The sequence below is a fragment of the Papaver somniferum genome, chromosome 1, assembly GCF_003573695.1.
Source record: "Papaver somniferum cultivar HN1 chromosome 1, ASM357369v1, whole genome shotgun sequence".
Lineage (NCBI taxonomy): Eukaryota > Viridiplantae > Streptophyta > Magnoliopsida > Ranunculales > Papaveraceae > Papaver > Papaver somniferum.
Genome location: NC_039358.1, coordinates 88,654,947 through 88,675,170, shown reverse-complemented (window position 1 = coordinate 88,675,170; position 20,224 = coordinate 88,654,947). Strand labels below are relative to the sequence as shown.

At 36.1% G+C, this 20,224-nt stretch overlaps 1 protein-coding gene across 2 annotated transcripts; it reads right to left on the bottom strand.

The window, feature by feature from the left end:
* Nucleotides 1-18,921: 18,921 nt before the first annotated feature.
* LOC113331055 (reticulon-like protein B13) lies at nt 18,922-20,067 on the bottom strand. Of its 2 annotated transcripts, none has more exons than XM_026577842.1 (4): nt 19,906-20,067; nt 19,605-19,815; nt 19,305-19,516; nt 18,922-19,227 (listed from the first exon to the last, which is right to left on the bottom strand). In XM_026577842.1, the coding sequence occupies exons 1-4, from the start codon at nt 19,988-19,990 to the stop codon at nt 19,043-19,045; spliced, it is 693 nt and encodes a 230-aa protein (XP_026433627.1). In that variant the 5' UTR covers nt 19,991-20,067; the 3' UTR covers nt 18,922-19,042. The 2 variants fall into 2 exon arrangements, with proteins under 2 accessions (XP_026433627.1, XP_026433630.1); XM_026577845.1 differs by having other exon boundaries at nt 19,605-19,809.
* Nucleotides 20,068-20,224: the final 157 nt, after the last annotated feature.

Below are 20,224 nucleotides of genomic sequence, written 5' to 3'. Positions count from 1 at the left end.
TTCAACAGGAAGCAAATGATGATGCTTTTTGTTTAGATAACAATTCCGAATCGGAAGAAGAGAAAGAAGAAGAGGAAGAAGAGAAGGAAGAAGAGAAAGAATAGAAGGAAGAAGAGAAAGAAGAAGAGGACTCAGTATTGGGGGGAGAAGATTGGAAGATTAAATACGATGATTTGAGGAATATAATATCTTCCAAATGGAGTGAATTCAACATAATGCAGCAAGAGGGCGAACCGGTTGACGCTTCAAAGCTTGAGTTCATGTTGCATGATATTTACCGGAAAGCTTTCCCTTTGCATAGAGAAGCCAGCCAGGAAGATTATGTTAGCTTGGGATGTACACCTACTCCAAGAAACCCCAATGAAGAGTTGAATGTGGACCAAATAGTTGAGAACGAAATACAAGGTTCTCCGGAAGATCAAACAGATGCTAATGTCAACATTCCTGAAGTTGATTTGTCAACACCGAAAGATCAAACTCATGCTAATGCCACCTCTGAGGTTGAATTGTCAACAACTTTAGTATTGAAGTTCCATGATGTTGAAGTTCCGCGTTCTGAGGTTAAAAATTGGGCTAAATCTAATTTGGAGCAAAAAGTCAAAGAGATACAAGAGAAAAGGGGAAAAAAAACACACAGGTAAGTAGCATATCAGTACGTAGTCTAAGTAGCATATCAATATCTATCTGTTACATATCAATATGTAGTGGTATCTACCATTACATATTGATATGTAACAGTACATTCTTGTATACCACTACCTATCTGTTACATATCAATATCTATCTGTTACTTATCAATATGTAGTGGTATCTACCATTACATATTGATATGTAACAGTACATTCTTGTAGTGGAACATATTTATATGTAACAGTACATTCTTGTGGTGGTAGACATAGCAAAAACTCAAGCTAAGTAGGTTTTTGTTGACAATTTCAATTGATTTTTCCAGGTTGATCAACTTGAAGTTAGGCAGGAAGCAGCAAAGGATTTGCTTACAACTATGCTAGAAACGAAGTCTTCAGTTGTAGTTAATTCGCAGAAATTTCCAGAGTATAACGCCGGATTGGCGGCGGAAGAGTTTCATTTGCTGGATGTAACTTTGTTTACTATGATGTCGAGTTTGGAACACATTGAAAAGCTGTCTATGCCAGATTTTATAGAAATGGCAAACTCTGGCATTGGTGTTTATGTCGAAGAGTTTGCAGACCTCCTTCCAGATAACAACGATGGTCTTTTTGGTATTAACTTACGAGAACAATTTGATAATCTGTTTGGAAGAGATTTGCGGCCTTTACAAATTCCACAAGAAACAACTGAGCAGCAAGAACCCATTGAACCGAAAGATGCAGGTGAAGTTACAGGTAAGCAACAAGAATACATACCTACAACCAGTTCAAAAAGTCATTTGGAGGTTGCATCACAAGATCCTTTGGATGTTTCATCACAAGATGTTCTGGATGTCCCCTCGCAAGATGTTTTGGAGGTTCCATCACAGGTGAATGATATGTACTAAAAATCTCATTTTGTGTAGTTAATATTACACTACAAATCACTACATACTGATATGTAGATCAGTATGGTAGCACGAGAAATCACTATACCATACAATCATATACCACTACATGCTTTCAAAAATGATTAGGTGATATAACTATGTTTTATGCAATATAAATATTTACATATTTTTTTTTATGTTGATTAAAAATGCAGGAACAGTTTAGCCCAAGCCAGAAACAAAAAATGGTAAAAGTGAACAAAAAGCGCGCTTCAAAGCCCGAAAAGCAGCAGGTAACAACACCCACCAGACTTGTTACTTGTTCCCATCCTGCAAAGAAGGTAGATGATATATATGAGAGTGGAAGTAAGTTCTCACCATCATATAAAGGACCGAAAGCTGCAGCTGCAGAAGCAATACCACTAAACAAAAAGAGAAAGCTTAAATTGTGCAAGTATTTCCGGAAACTGACTAAATCACCATTCTATAATGACATGAACGATGAACAAAAGAGTACTCTTTCCACATACATCAATAATGCAAAAAATCTTAGGTGAGTTCTCAATTGACACTTTTATATTGATATGTACTATTAGTTTGTGTATGTACTTTTGATATACGTACATATTTGTATAAAAAATACTGAGAAAGACATATCAGTATGTACTGTTACACAAGGAATACTAAACTTTACGTCGTTTATTTTCTAGCTCAATTGCTTGGAAGTGGGAGAAGGTGGTCTTTGTGTAAGTGGAACTACAGTTGATGACTTGGTGCAGAACGATTTATTAGAACAAGATCTTCTCAACTACGCACAATACAAGCTTAACACCAAATTTCAGAATGAGCAACCGATGCACGAAGTATACAGGAAATACTTGCCTGTGTTGCATCTGGATCCGTCCGCTTGGGTAAGTTGTTATCTTACACTGCATATTTACTACAACACATATTCAAAAATTAAAAAAGTATGTAGGGGTAGGTACACTACATATCAATATTGCATAAAACAAAATTAGATATAAACTATTTCAAGTACATCCATGTTTTCAGTACAATGTCGAGTTCCCGGATAACCTCAAAGGAGCAGAACATGATTCTGTTTACAAACCAATATTGGCGATGGATGAAAGTATCAAGAAGATTCTTGTACCAATGTGCCACCACAATCTTCATTGGACGCTACTTGAGTATGACTGCGAAAAAATGGTGTTCAACCACTACAATTCTTCTAAGGCTGAATGGGGAGGTATTTGTTATCCACACGCCTGCAAAATGGCAGATTACATGTACGTACCTATCAACGTGTACTTGATGGAGAAGAACAAAGTAACAATGAAGAATGTAATAGTGAAAGAATGTGAAGCACCTCAACAAGGGGGATCGCCAGACTGTCTACTGTTTGTGATGCATTTTATGAAGATGAAGTCAAAAAGAAAATATGTGGGAGTGCCTTTGGGAGATGGTGAAGAAGTGCAAGCGAAGATTTGTAACAAAAGGGTCCCATTAGCATGCAAATTTCTGAAAGCATCTCCACCAGAAATCAGTTGGCAGATGACACAAAAATAGTCTTACTTGCTAAAAGTAATATGACAGTACATATCACTATTTACCTATTTTCTTTTCTTTTTATTCTTGGTTACATTTCATTTCATGAGTTCAAGAATGTTCAAAAACATATATCTAATATGTAGTGATTTTTAATTTATATTTGGGTTTAACTTTAATGTAGTGATATTTCAATTGTGTTACTTAAACATGATTTTGTGTTGTTGATACGAGGGGGCGCTGCCCCCTCGACCCCCGTGAAGATGGTGAATCAGCTGGAAAACCAAAAGATGTTCTAAATAATCTTAGTGGAAGATGGTTAAACCACAAACCAGTACATATTTAATTGTTTTCTTGTTACAAACATCTAGTATGGTTACACTACAACCACTACATATCAGTATGTAGTGGTAGATACTAACACTACAATACTGACATGTAATTTCAATATGTAAATACTTCACTACTGGTGATAGATACTGACATTTTGATAGACTTAACAACATATTTCATTATTCGAAAATAACTACAATAACTACATTTTGATAGACTTATAATGTTTCAAAAACCAAAAGATGTTCTAAGAAACAACAAAAACAGTATTTTCAGTACACTTGTAATGTATGTACTGTAAATGAAATACTTATTAACCAAATTCAGTTGGTACTGACAAAATAAAAAAGAAAAACGGTAGAATAGAATAAGGGCTAGAGGAAAGAATTGTGGAAAAGGAATCTGGCAACATCATCGATATAACATTCTGCTGCACGTTCAAGCCTGTGATAAAAGAAAAAGAGAAATCAGAACACTACTTGCTTAAAAGTACATTGTATTGTATCAAACTTACTTAATTAAGACATTAATATGTATCTGACTGAAATACATACCTGACACAAAATCATTCTTCAGAAAGTTCATACTGTCGGATAAGATTGCATGTTGCCTTGTTGTGATGAGTCTTAAAATTACAATTTGAACACTTGACAGATGTTCTACTAGTCTCATATGTAGACTTAATACGTTTCCCCTTTTTCCTGCCTGGTGGAGACCTAATTACTTCTGCTGGGAGAACGATATCGTCTACGTGATACTCATCGGGCTTGTGAGAAAAAAACAGTATCATATAAATGGAATGAACCACAACTACATATGAATATGTACACGGTATATTGTTCCTGAAAAACAAATATCAAAAAATGTAGTGGTATCTACCATTACGTATCAGTATGTAACATCCATATGTAAGTAGGTTTATGTTGACAGTTTCAATTGCTATTACATGTGTAAGTGGTATCTACCATTACATATTGTTATGCAAAATATGAAAATGTACTGATTAAAGACACATACCTGTCGTGGTTAGGAACGGGTCTAATAGCTATTAAATATATCTTACGAAAAGTGGTAACTTTGAAATAATCTTCAACGTAATCAAGAATCCTTCCTCCAGATCTAGTAATAGTTGCAGTAGCGTGCGAGCATGGAAAACCATAAACGCGCCATCGTTGGCAAGTACAATTTTTCTCTCTAGATCTACCATATGAGATCTGCACAGTACATATTCATGTGTTATTTTTCAGTACACCTAATATACACAGTACATATTTATATGTTCTCACAGAAAAATGGTACTTAAAAAAAAGAAAGAGAAAGTAAATAACATTCAGATGATAGAGATTAGGGGTAAACGCTAACCTTGGAGAATGCACTTCATAACGATTAGCATCTGACTGGCTAACTTTCCATGGACGGCCAATTTGGATGTGTAGTTCAAGCAAGGCTTGATACGTAGGGGTTAGCAGTTCTGGGTCCATCAAGAGACTCTCTTCACGACGTTCTGACATCATTTCCATCATACGTATCCTACACGACAAGGGAATAACAAGTCTATTATACTAAAAATATACGTAGATTAACAGAACATATATGCTAATACTGTTACAAAAAGAAAACTAATATAAGCTTGTACTGTGACTAAGGAAACTGATACAAACCTGATCGAGTCAACGAACGCACACGCAGGTAATTTCTTCTCTTTGTTAATCCAGCTATTGAACGATTCAGCAACGCTAGATGAAGTGTAACCATAACTACAGCCCTTGAAGAAAGCACTGGACCACTTTTCTTTTGGAATGTTGCGGCAGTAGTCAGCAACCCAAGGCCTTCCCAAATTAACCATTTCTTGAAGACCTTCCTCGTATGTTGCAGGAGAAAGAGCATATGTCGCCTTTCGGAAAGCATTAGTCACTTCCTTATACTTTTCGTCAGACTTTGCGATAGGTAAGTTTTTGTCCAAATGGAAGTAACAATATCTTTGATGAGAATCAGGGAACTCTTTGGGAATATATTTAACCAACCCTTGACCTCGGTCAGTCATAAAAGTGATTGGGCGATCATCATTCAAAGCCTCCTTCAGTTTCTTGAAAAACCATTCCCAGCTGATATTGTCTTCACCGGGTACTAAAGCAAACGCAAGCGGATAAAATCCTGCAAAAAGTAATTACTAGTTATGTTAAGCAACTAATATTGACACTACATATTGACATGCAGTATGGTTTACCTCTTTGTTGATATGTGAAAACCTGACACTACATAATGACATGTTAAACAACTGATTGACACTACATTTTCACATGCAGTATGGTTTATCTCATACTCAGTAAGGTCAATATGTAGTATGTAGTATGGTCAATACTCATTGTCAGATAGTGAAGTAAGGTCAATATGAGTGATCTAACTACCAGACACTACATATCAAAAAAAAAAAAGAACCAGTTACCTTGATTGCCATTAAGACATGTTGCTGCCATGAGACCTCCTTTAAAAGTTCCAGTGAGAAATGTACGGTCACAGAAAATCATGGGACGACATAGTTTATATCCCTCTATACAAGCTCCAAAGCAAACAAAAAGTCTATTGAATCTTTTTGTAGCATCATTGAAATCGAAATCAATAAATGACCCAGGGTTTGTTTCCTTAACAGCATTCACCCACCAAGCAAGATCAGTGTACGACTTCACATCATTACCAAAAATCTGTTTATGCGACAACTCAATTGCATGATATGCGTGGTGATACTGAATTTCAATGCCACCACCAACTTTAAGATAATCTATGATCTCTGCTGGTGTTATGCGAGGGTTGTGCCTGACCATCTCATGAATTAGACTGTTCATGAGTTTTTTTGTAACTCTTGGATTCTTCAACATATAACCACCGCCACAGGTGTTTCTTCCCACATATTCCTTTATCTTAAAAACATCAATAGAACTACCAATGGCAGTTGCGTGAAGCTTTCATGAACAACCTTTCACACTACATACGGCGGTGAATCTCTCAAGGTCATTCTTCTTCTTAATTACCTCATATCCAGTTCTCATGCAGTATTTTTGGCATGCTATACGTACGACATCAACACCACCATAGAATAATTGATCTGCATCATCAAAAATCTTATCCCAACCATCTGAAAAAAAAACACTCTTGGGGCTTCTTTACCTTCTTTCAAATAACTATTCTTTGCACTGACAACTAAGTCTGCATTACTGTCAACTTCCATACGCCTAGATGCGCCATTTGAAATTACATCCACGTGCAAATCAAAGAAAGTTGATTGCTTTGAAGAATGTAATGCAGAGATGCCCTGGAGTGTTACATCGGCAAGAATAGGAACTATCGCTTGATTCTAGAAATAGTTAACCAGAATACTCGATGGAGTCAACCAGCTACACATATTACAGATGCAAAATTTCAAATCCTCTAAAGTTGAAAACGATGTAACCTCATATGCAAAATGATATTGCTTATGGTATACATGAGAATAGATGGAGAAGTCTGGTTTGGGAGCAACGTCAGACATGTTAACCCTGTAAAAAATGACATGTACTGAGATGAAACAAAAAGAGTCTTTGTATTGACATGCTATAAGCAGTACGTATTGACATGTACTGACTCATATTGATATGTATTGGCATCTACTGCAGGAGGAAAAAAGAGCATGTTATATGCAGGACGTATTTACATGTACTGACTCATATTCATATGTATTGGCATCTACTGTAGAATGAAAAGAGAGCACGCTATATGCAGTACGTATTGGTAATACATACTACACGATCTGTCTAATGAAAACTAAACAGAACAGCAGCAGAAAAACGTAGAAAATACAAAAAATCAGATTACAAAAAACAGAACATAAATCATAAAAAGAAATCGTACCTTGTTCGAATCTGAGATAAACCTAATTCGAAGCTCAAATACCTAATTGAAACACACAAAAATCACGAAAATCATTTAAAAAACGAACGGAAATTACTTCGAAACTGAATTGACATTGTAAATCATCATAAAACAGAAATCATAAAAAGATAACAATGTACATCATATAAAATTATCCTAATAGAAATCGTATCAGAATAAACCTAATTATTCATCAAGATTTCTAGAACAGCAGCAGAAGAGGATGATTGAAAGGATAAATACCTTTGTTCGAAGCTCAGATGACCTAATTCGAAACTCAGAAGAACCTAATTCGAAGATCAGATGAAGATGATTGATAAACAGTACCAGAAATTGATTCTATCCAAAACGCAGAGTGAGAGAAACCGATCTGAGAAGAAAAAAAGAGGAAAGAAACTGACTTGTTCGTCACTTTGAGTTGCAGAAGGGTATGTTGGGAATATTTGAAAACTGGTCTTGTGTAAACCGCATGTGGATGGAGTAGGGGATAAAGTTTCTGGTCCAAAAACATGTTTTGGGACCAGAGGATAAATCAATTCTGGGAGTGGACTAGCCAGTAACCGATTCCCTCATTCCTGGACTAGCCAGTAATTCCTAGAATTGGAATATCTTCATCGGTGGTGTACTTACCAGCTTCATCAGCCATTTTTGAAACAGAAAAGAATAGACAGTGGTAGAGAAAAGGTTTGGACTTTGGAGTCTTAAAGAGGTGACGAGGAAAGAAGAGAAAGACGGGTTCAATAAAATGTACTAAAAATTAATGATGGATGGAAATTTATACTATAAGCTGACAGTATAGCCGCTAGACAACCAAGATAGTAATAAGGTATACACCACATATGTTTTTTTACAGTCGTAACCACTTTCAAAAAGTAACACTCCTCTGGTACGATTTTTCAAGATTGCTAATGGGGGTGCCAGGATCCGTGGAGTGTACCAAGCCAAGGTAAAATTTATTTTGTCCTATACAAAAATTATTTTGTCTTATTATAGTTTTGGTACACCCCCATTAATCCTGGCACCCCATTAGCAGCCTTGCGATTTTTGCATCAATAATTTTTGCATCTACGAATGTAGGGACAATTACGTTGGGTAGGCATGACATGAGATGAACCAAGCATCTTTAGACCATTTACGTGATGTGAAAGCATCTGTGTGGTCTAGAGTTTTACGTGGCCCGATGCAAAATGCCTCTATCTTTATGGAAAAAATATCATTTGGTCATTTTTTAGGTGGTCCCATGTCTGTTTAGTCCTTTGGGAAACGCCTTTACTGTTTGGTCCATAATAATTTAAAAATATAAAACAAACAAAATTACCCTTCAGTGTTAATTTTTACTTATTTTCTTGTAGCAGTTCATTCGTCAAAATGAACTCCTGTTAATTTCTACTTATTTTTTCAGAAAACATATAAACCAGAGTTCATTCCAGAAATGAACTCCATATAAAAATCTAAAAAACCAGAGTTCATTCCAGAAATGAACTCCATATAAAAACCTAAAAAAACCAGAGTTCATTCCAGAAATGAACTCCATATAAAAATCTAAAAAAACAGAGTTCATTACAGGAATGAAGTTCATCTTAAGCAGCAGTAGCAACAACAACAAAACGCATAAATCTTCATCTTCATCTTCATCGACTTCACCAGCAGCAACAACATCAAATCTTCATTAACAACACCAAACAAATCAAGATCCAAGATGAAGATTTTAGATCCGAGATGAAGATTGAAAGTTATATTAGTTTTCTTCATCTTTTTCTTCTTCTTCTTCGTCATACACAGCAGCAAAAAATCTTCAACCAGCAGCAACAACATCAAATCTTCATTAACAACACCAAAAAAATCAAGATCCAAGATGAAGGTTTTAGATACGAGATGAAGATTGAAGGTTATATTAGTTTTCTTCATCGTTTTCTTCATCTTTTTCTTCTTCTTCGTCATACACAGCAGCTGAAAATCTTCAAAACTCCATCGTCTTCATTATCTTCATCTTCTTCAACAGCAACAACAACAAATAGTGACGAAGAAACACAAAAATCTCCGTCGTCTTCATCATCTCAATCGTCTTCTTCATCATATTCAACAGCAGCAGTAACAAATAGTGACGAGTAAACCAAAAAATTTCGTCGTTCTTCATCGTCTTCATGAGCAGCAACAAAAAAAAGAAAAAAATGGAGAGGAGAGAAACTAGATATGAAAATAGGAGGAGAGAGAAAAAGTAAATCTGAAAATAAGATATTTTTTAGTGATTTTTTCTATATATATGGTCCCAAAAGGATATTTTTGGCACTACCTAGAGACAATTACATCATCCATGACGTCACCCTAGGACCAAACTATAATTTCTAGGACCAAACTATAATTTATATTTCCAAAAAGGACCAAACAGACAGTTGAATGAGTCCACTGGACTAGACTCTCTCTAATATATTATTCCTAGGACTATATGGTATTTCCTACCTTTGTAAAATTATCCTTTGGCTGTCAAAGTTGCAGATATTTTTCCAAGTACTACGAATTCATGGAACATTGTTTTTTATAATGTTATTTCTTAGATGAATCTTCTGGTCATCTGGTGACCTAATCAGTTCTAAATTTCTAATGGGAGAATGAATTCCTTGAAATCGTATGAAGGCACCTACATGTATGTAATCTCCCCCCTTTTAATGGGAACAAATATTAAAGCTCAGCTCTTTGAACCGTCAGATCTCCCTGATTTAAAATTCATCCGTCGGATTTGAAGAAATTTCGAAAAATATTCCCGTGTGAACTAATCACCACAACCATCGGATATAATTCATCTTTATAACTCATCCGTTGTATTGAAAAGGATTTCGCTTAGATATACCAGTTATTTAGGGGTTTATTAGAAATAACAAATAAGTATAAGGACCTTAAATTATAAACTGCTCTAATTTCATCGCATTTTTCTTTTCATGTGTGATTCTCACTTTTCCGTCTGAATTCCGACGACGTGCATCGGACGTACACTCTGCTTGTACGTGTAGAGTGGTTAGGAAGTTCGAGTCTTGTGTCAGGAAAGCAAATTAGTTTCACGACCAGCTATCGGTCAAATGTATACGTCCAAGTTTAATTGAGTAAGATTCTTTTAGCAAAAATGTTTCTAAAAGTTTCGAATTTCCTTAAAATTTCATGATTAATAATATTTTTTATAAAATCCTTAGAAAGGAAGGAATGTACTCCTTGCTTGGTTTTAAAAAAAAATAAAAAAAATGAAAAAAACTAATAAACAAAAGAGAGGTAGAGATTAAACAAAACCAATCCCCATCCCGACTTGGTTTTGACATGGACTACAAATATAAAAAATAAATACAAAAAGGTTCTGCTTGAGAAATCAACTCCCAATCATTAAATGTTTCCCCAATTGTTACATCATCTCTCTATTGTATATTAGTTTCTCTACATACCCATGTTAATTCCCCTAGAAGTCATAAATGGAAACATTGCAGAAGCTTGAAAAACAAGCATGACTCCAGAAGTCTGAAATACAAATATGACTTTGAAAGTTAGAAATGAGAATATGTCTCGAAAAGGCCATAAGTTTAAAACAGTGATAATTAATGCAAATATGATAACAAAATACATGCACTACTAGAAATCGTGCACAGTGTGATAACTCCTTGGCCATTCATGAAGTGGGTATTGGACATTATGCGTCCCTTTACTATGGTAAATAATCTCAATCTCATATCTTACTGTAGTTACCTAAAATCTGAGAGAGGCTAGAAGTGGGATTCTAGGGTTTATGAAAGTGAGTTACGGGAGGTTGAGCACGAACAGTTTTCGCCTAGACCACGCACAGTGGCCGTTCAAAGGATGTTTCAGTTAAATGAGAGGTTAGGGCTGGCTTAGGGAGGGAAGTAGATGAAGAGAGAGATCAAAGAATTCTAGGGTTTGGAGAAGAATTGCTCTGAGAGGTTATGAGAAATATGATCGTAGCTTGGAGAAATAAAGGACTTATTTATAGTTGAATTCTCGAATCTCAGGTCGGTTAAGATAAGGATTGTTTTCCGTGTCGTGCAGAGCAATTCTCTCGTCTCTTCAGGAATAGATAGAGATAAACTAGGTTGAGTTTATCTTATTATTCCACCGCCTTTACTCTCTTCTGTGGTGAGAAATAAGTCGGGTATTTCTCACACGTGCCATAAAACGCCAGATCAAAACCCTAATTGTTATCCCCCCATTTGTGTGAAGCTGAGTCAGCCTTTGTGATGATGTGTTGAGAGAGAGAAATATTCTCTTTAGCAGAGTTGTCCAAGATAGAGAGATATTCTACGATTTGTAAGAATGACTAGGATGAGTCACGTGAAAAGGCATGGGATGCCTCAGAATTCATGTGGAGAGTCTAAAAAGGGGACTCGGTTCCTATATGAGGCTCGTGCCTACCATGAGGAATATTCAGCCTTGTCTGAGATTTCCAGAGAGATTTGAATCTCTCCAAGATTTTGCAGAGAGATTTGAATCTCGCCGATATTTTGCAGAGAGATTTGAATCTCTCCGAGATTCTGTAGACGGATCAAAAATCTCTACGAAGATTTTATTAATGGATCCGAATATCTATGTGGTCAGCTGGGACTCGTCCTGAAGAGAGAGAAGAAAGCTTTGTACGCCCAATTAATGTCACCGTGAGACTTTGTCTCACTTGTCTTTGACCAGCGTATCTTGCAGAGATGTGTTAGGAATCAATTGTGTCCATATAATAGGGCCGACAAGACCAATATATCTCGAAAGGATGTTCTAGGAGTTTGTCGAAAGGGCCCGGAGACAGAATAACCAGTGTATCTCATGGGGATGTACTAAGAATTATTCAAAAGCCTTGGTAAGTCGAGTCAGAGACTAGAGTAGACATGACCAGTGTATCTCGCGATGGTGTACTAGGAATCAGTCCTTGATCTCAAATAGGGTGAGTCGTGCTTACATGAGACATGTATGTCTCCGCTCTGGGTCATAAGTCCGTCGGGAACGTTTTTACCCATCTGACCAGCAGTATCTCGTCGAGGATGTATACTAGGAATCATGACATCAAAATCAGCTGCGTCTCGCGAAGACATGCTGTAATTGTGGTTGTTCTGGTTCATAAGTCTGTCGGGGACGTTTTACGCTCTACAGATTCTACATGACCAGCAGTATCTCGTCGAGGATGTGCGCTAGGAGTCACGACATCAAGACCAGCAGTGTCTCGCGGGGACGTATACTAGAAATCGTGGCTAAGAGTGCCTTGAGGGACAAGGGCTTAATCTCTCCCGTGAGAGTTTAATTTTGTCTCTGGTATTGAAATGACACTTTTGCCCCTTATCCAAATTTCACCATCTACACTTACTTAAAAGCATAATAAGAAAATTCATCTGAGAACACATCATCAGCAGTTTCAGAATACCAATGGAACGGGTAGCCGACAATGAACCACAATTCAAGTATGATCGACTAGAAGAGTTCTGCAGAGAAGCAAATATATAACAAAAGTATACTGCTACAAGACTATAACTCTAAAAGTCTGAATTTTATATTAACATTTGTTTACAATTATTCAAAGCTTTAAAATATCAAAAAACACAAAAACATGGTTGTGGACAGTAACTAAACATTGAATACAAACAGGTTTAACACGTCATACTTGAAAACGTGGGAGTATAACATCCACACCCAATATTTCGTTTGGCAATATGTATGGACTAAACTTAAATATAATTCCGAGAGCACCAACTTGAAAGTGAGACTCAATCAAGAAATATATCAACTAGATAGAAATCCGTGAGACTGATTGATATGAAAATAACTCGGATGGTACCAAAGACTAATGATCGAGTGTCAATCAAGTTCTATCCAACAAACAAGGTCGGATTTATTAAACAATTGAACTACACACAACCCATGATATTTTAATTATATAAACAAATATAATGTGGAAAAGAAATAAAACAGACACCAGGAATTTTGTTAAGGAGGAAACCGCAAATGCAAAAAAAAAACCCGGGACCTAGTCCAGATTTGAACACCACACTATATTATGCCGCTACAGACTCTGGCCTATTACAAGTTAACTTCAGAGTGGAATGTAGTTGAGCCCTAACCAAGTCTCACACCGATTAAGGTACAGTCGCGTTCCTTACGCCTCTTGAATCTCAGTAGGACTCTGCGCACTTAATTACCTTAGCTGATCTCACCCACAACTAAGAGTTGCTACGACCCCAAGTCGAGGACTTATAAACAAATCTGTCTCCCACATATATGTCTATTCTGGTTTTGTTTTCGTCTTTAGATAAATCAAGGTGAACAAGAAATCCAACTAATAATAACCTAACTGATTAACAGAAGAAGTTAGTCCGGAATCACAAGAGTCTGAGAAGAAGAACTGTTGTGATTACTTTTTATATCTTACCTATCGGAGATCAATCTCGAGTAAATCTTAGAGAAGATAAAACCCAATACGATAGAACAAGTAAGATCAGAATACGCAACTACAGAGAAATACTTGGATCTGGATTCACGAATCCCAAATGAAGACTTCAAGTCGTTAACCTAACAATGGTTTTGGAAAACCTATGTTAAAGGAGAATCAACTCTAGTTTGTAACTAGGACACACGAGAGTGTCGGGATTAGGTTTCTCAGATGCTAGAGTTTTCCCTTATATAATCTTTCATACCAGGGTTTCTTACAATCAAAGATAAGAAAGCTTAGTAACAAAGCAATTGATATTCACCTTTAGATGAACTCCTGATTCAAGATTCAAGCTAAGTCTGCTTAGAAATTAAGCAATCAATCTCTACCGTTAGATGGTATTAGCTAGATACACACAAATTAAATATACCTATATTTAGATATGAATGAACCGTACCCAAACGTGTATATCTTGTTGGCTCAATAATAGTTAACCGAAGTTAGCCACATGAACACTTATAGTTTATCCACATTCATCTAACACTTCTATATCAAATATGATGATTAATCAATCATTATAGATAATCAAATGAATCTAAATGTGTTTCAAGAGAGTTGTTCAAATGTTCACTATCTCATAGAAATATACATGAACCATTTGAAACAAAATCAGTTTGGTTTGTAATTGTACAAAGTACTTATATAAGAACCAATTCATGAACATAATGCCAAGGTTTGTAAAACTAGTTCACTTACCTTATTTCATTAAAGATCCAGGGACTTTAGTTTGCAAACTAAGTTCGCAAACGAACCTGAGTTCATGAGTATGTATTTCATACTTACCGATTTTAGAACTTAACCACTGTGTTCACAAACAGAGTACACGAACCACAGTTCGGACTTTGGCCTTCCCGTGCCGTTCGCAAACAAAGTATGCGAACAACAGTTCCAGACTCAGCCTTGTCTAGCCGTTCCCAAACGAATAACAGCTCGGGACCTTTTCACAGGTCAACCCGTTTGCAAATATAGTTCGCAAACAAGAGTTCCGGACCTGAACAAGAACTTCACAGTGCACATACAAAGTATACAAACTTTGTTATATCCAGGTATTGGTAGTCGTTTTAAACTCTAATTTAATCATTGAATCATCCTTAGAAGACGACAATGGTAATCTTACACATACCACTAGATTCAAGTAATTTTCAAGTGATTAATCGATCAATACAAAACTTTCCAAGTTAACATCAAATGATTGTCTCACACAAATCATGTAACATGTTCAAGGTAATTTTCACATGATCATCTTAACTTAATGTTTAGTTTCCAACAAATGAATTGTCTACAACTAAACACGTCAAGTAGATGATGAACTTTAGATAAAGCTAAAAGCTTCCAACATGTATTTCAAGAAATATATAAACGAGATAAACTCGGCTCGAAATTTCAATTGTATATAGCGTAAAAGTCTATATATCTATATGACTTAGTCTCATTAGAAGATAGAATAGAATAGACTTCTTAGTGATAGATAAGTTTTAGTCTCCACATACCTTTTGTTGATGAAATTCCTCCAAGCTCTTCACTAGCTCTTCTTCTTAAATTGGTGAATGCCATGAAGTCTAAAGCTCAACTACACACTTCTATCCTAATCCGAGACATAGCTATAAGTTGACTAGAAATCAAGTATATAGTTTTGATCAACTAAACTTGACGAACAAGCTTGAGATAACAACTCTTGCGAGTTCGACCGAGCAGTGCTCTAACAATACTTTCCGCAATGAAACACACAAGCATAAAGCCGAACAAATGTGTTATCCAACATAAAGAAAAACTTAGATGCTTCAAAGGTAATGTGGTACAACATACTGCATGAGGTATTACGGGCCTGCAGGTCAAACAAAATGTCCTCAACCCTAGAGTCCTTATTTTCTCTAGCATTCAACATGGAAGATATCCTACCCACAAAGTTGAAATATCCAACCACATAAACAATGTTAGCCAACTCATGAAAAAATGACGAAGCTATCCTCAAAATCATAAAGGAAGTTAATTTGAAATGAGAATGAACACTAATACATCTCTCAAAGCATTAGAGATACATGAGAAAAAAAACATAAGAATATCGAGCCAAGAGACTTGCAACTGGGAGTTTTAATACTGAGAAATGTTTTGAAAAGGAAAGGGTACCAAGTACACCACCAACCTTTTTGTTCGAAAACCTGTATGAAGAAAACCTAATACAATCACAAGTAGATCAATAATAAAGACCCTTGAAACAAATTATGTATAGACTCATCTTTTTCTCTTCCACAATCAATATGTATAAACCAAAGGTCCTTGTACCTGATTATGTAGAAGAGTCGTTGGACGATCTAAAAAATCAATATAGTTGTATCCTAATTATCAAGATTCGAACTCTAACAAGTACGAAAATTATAATATATATTTTCAAGATATAAATTCAAAAAGAACAAGTCCTGATTTGATCTCAAACAATAAGGAATTAACTATCTACTCGTGATATTCCTATTATAAAGATAAACAATATAATGCGGAAAAGGAAATAACACAAGACACCAGACATTTTGTTAACGCGGAAAACTACACGCACAAATTACTCAGAGACCTCGTCCATCTTTGAACACCGGAATATATTAAATCGCTACAGACACTATCCTATTATCATACTGCATACTGGAATGTAGTTAATACCGAATTACCCTCCAAGCAATTCGGCTTTACTCTTGCTTCTTACGTTTCTTGAATCTCGCAAGATTCTACGCACTTGATTCTCTTAGATGACGTCCTTTACAACCTAAGAGTTGCTTCAACCTCAACTAAGGCTGCACATGGGCCGGTATAGTCCGGGTTTCCTAAGACCCCGGTACCTATACTTTTTACTGGTTGGTTCCCTCATTTGACTACTTGTATATGTACATGTAAGACCGGTCTGGTACCAGTTTTTACCTGTGATTTTGATACACAAGAAAATGCCTTTTCTTGTCTTCTCCACGCACAATAGAACCTAAACTCCATTCTTCACATGAACATCAAAAAGATCCTCTCCTTCTTCTCTAGACTACTGCATAACATCATCTTTCAGTACCATCTTGAAATATCTTCAAATTCACCATCTTCTCTTAATGGATTTCCTGTTAACCCATCTTCTTACTTCATCAGCACCCTTCAAGACCCTGTAAATTTCCTCATTAAAATCCCTTGAATCATCGTCTTCTTCCATACCTGTTGAGCTTCAAGTCTTCAATCCCTAACTTTAATTATTCTTCATCAATTCCTTCATATGACCTCCATGTGAACCCTAATCTCATTAATTTCAGAAGCCGATTCAATGATATTTAATACCCATCATAAATTTAGTCACAGAAGCTCATCAAATGACGACTCCTCTTAACTCTAAACCTATTATTCCTTGTAATTTCAAATAAATTAACCTAACCTAATCGAATAGAATCATCATCAACAGAACTGATTGAACAATCAATTAATCAATTGAAAAAGTCAACTGATTAGAACCAGCATGAAATTTCAAGATCTATGAAACTGAAACTAATGAAAACAATTTCAATTGATACTACTACTTCCAATAATACTGATTGTTTCAATTGGATTGATGAAAACAAAAAATTGAAACCACAGAAAAAGAGTGATTAGTATGAAGAAGAAAGAAATAACGAAAGTCGCTTGTGAATGAGAGTGGGAACGAAATGAGAAAGAGTAAATAAGTATAAAAACCTATTATCAACGGCTAAGTGAATTAAAATCAATAGATAAAATCAAATAGGTATTTCACTCCGGGACAGGCCGGGAATAAGGTTGGATTCGGTACTTGTACCCCTATGCAACCGATTCTGTTCCATTCCCATTTCTTGTACCCTTCTCCGGTTCAAGTCGGTTCATCGCTTCCGCTCTGGTTCCTGTGCATCCTTAACCTCAACATCTATCATCTCCCGGTTCCTGTGCCCCTTCTCCGGTTCAAGTCGGTTCATCGCTTCCGTTCTGGTTCCTGTGCAGCCTTAACCTCAACCTCTATCATCCCCGGTTCCTGTGTAGCCTTAACCTCAACCTCTATCAGCCTTAACCCCAACAAACAAAGCCTATTTGATTTCTCTTTTGATACGTTTTAGATTCGGAAGCCTATTTGAAGTAGACAAGTCTAGTCTAGTAAAGATTTCTTTTTTGATACGTTTTAGGTTCGGACAAGTCTAGTCTAGCAAAGATTTCTCTTTTGATACGTTTTAGGTTCGGAAGCCTATTTGAAGTAGACAAGTCTAGTCTAGCAAACCTCACGGATCTGGAACAGTCCCACTCTTATTAAAGAAAAAGCCTAGATCACTACCATCCCTCAAGAAAACTCCAAAAAAGTTAAAATATTTATCTTGGAAAATCACAAAGTTTGGGATGAAAAAAACTTTGTGATTTAAAGCCCGGCTTGATCGAATTCGCAAATTTTGCTGTCTTTGCTGTCTAAAAAACGTCATTGCTCGACTTATATGGCATCCCGCAAATCCATTCCTTCTGAGTTGGGTTGACTCTGGATTACGGATATGAAACATTTTCACATCAAGCTGCTAGTCTTAAAGGCTTTAGCTTCATTTCGCTATCGCTGCTTGTCTTGAGTCACTTCATTGCCGGACTAATGTAGCTTCATTTGCTAGGCCACTTGCTAACCCGGTCATAGCTTCATTGGCTAGGCCACTTTCTAACCCGGTCATACTAGGGGATATAGCTCAGCTGGCAGAGCTCCAATTTGCAAGATTTTTTTTTTTTTGAAGCATTAAATTTATTAGACTACCGAAGGGCCATTACATTATCAATTACAACATCATATTGGAGTACCAATGTAATTATCAATTACCAATTTGCAAGATGGACCGAGGCAAAACAAAATTAAAATTAATTTGCAACATTTCGCTGAGAACCTTTTAGTTTTTGGTTGATTTTACTTCGCATAGATTAGCGATAACTTGTTAGTTCTTGATTGATTTTACTTTCCATAGATAGTGAAGGATTGGTTATTTGGTTATGGACCTGGTGAAGAAAAATCTTTAGCTCCAAGTAAACAGAGAAAAGACGGAAGGATAACTTAAAGACAGTTTAAAAACACCCCTCATCATCCATGCCTAATTGTGTTTGAATTTAGCAGCCCCCGATTTCGGCAGGTGACACATCCACAATTAACAAGGACACGAAACATACAATCCTATAAACACGTCCATACATAACAATCCCTTTATGAAACACCAAAATCCTTGATTACAACTAATTGAGCACACAAACAGCATATAATTAACATCCATACATACTCAAATCTTTACGCACAAGTACATATGAACTTATCATTCTACCTTTTTCTCCTTTTTCTTCTCAGCAAATCCAGCCTTGTGCTTTAGTTTTCTCAATACCTTTTCATCAACTTTCTCATAGTATGCTCTCCCTTGTGCTCTAATCTTCCCCACAAACTTCTTTAGCTGATCTTCATATTTCACGTACATCAATGGTACTGTCATCGCAGTCACCACACCTGCTCATAAATTTTGACGAATTCTTTTTGAGAGACAAATATAAAGTAAAATTTATTTTACTACAACTGAAACTTACCCATATACAGAAGAGTAACAAAATCGAAGTATCTGCCCACTTGAGAAAGAACCAATAAAGCGCCAATAGCTTGAGCAAACACAAACCATTCTTTCTCTGAACTAACACTAAACATCCATCGTATTCCTTGTTCAACATTTCCTTTCAATCTCTTTGCTGAACCCATTACTAATTCCTCTGAAATCGCAAAATCATCTATCTTCGGTGGATCCCTGAACAATATAACAGAGAAATCAAAAAACTTTAAACAACAAAATTTGATATTCAATATATCTTTTGAATTTATGTTTGAGTAATTACTTCCCCAGAAGCCTAAGGAGGTTCCCAAAAAGAAACATCATGGCTAGAATAGCCATGGCTACCCAAGAAGCGATAGTGATGAAGTTGTATTGATAAACTTGTAGTACAACCCATGTTAATGTCGAAGCTGTTAATATTGATAGACTTTGTTTCTTCTTCTTCCATAATAATATGTCTTCCCATGATGAATTACTGATACTTCTTTCTGCAACTAGATAAGGTAAATAATGGTTACACAAATTTGAGTTGTTAAAATATCAACAAAACCAAAGGATGCAAGTATCTAGAGAAACAAATTTACCTCCGGGTTTTGGTGAGCTAGAAACTGGAGTTGGAGCTGGAGATGGAGGTGAATCAGACACTAGAGATGGAGGTGAATCAGACATTGAATTATTAGCGTTTTTATGACTATGACTATGGTTTGCAGGTCCGCTTGTATGTAAGTTCCTTCCTTATCAAGAGGTTTCAGTTGGGGGAGTGTGATAAACATGAATAAGTTCGAAGTTTTGAGATGAAGCTTAAATCCTAGTCTTACAAGTCATACAAATGGTAGTCACGTGTAACCAGCAGAAGGACACGTATGAGAATCTGATTATTTATTTTGACACGCAGACATTGTT

Coding starts and splice junctions, on each gene's coding strand:
- LOC113331055 (XM_026577842.1), bottom strand. CDS start 19,990: ATGTCTGATTCACCTCCATCTCTAGTGTCTGATTCACCTCCATCTCCA. Junction 19,816..19,905: donor TAGCTCACCAAAACCCGGAG/GTAAATTTGTTT, acceptor TACCTTATCTAG/TTGCAGAAAGAAGTATCAGT. Junction 19,517..19,604: donor CTCCTTAGGCTTCTGGGGAA/GTAATTACTCAA, acceptor TATATTGTTCAG/GGATCCACCGAAGATAGATG.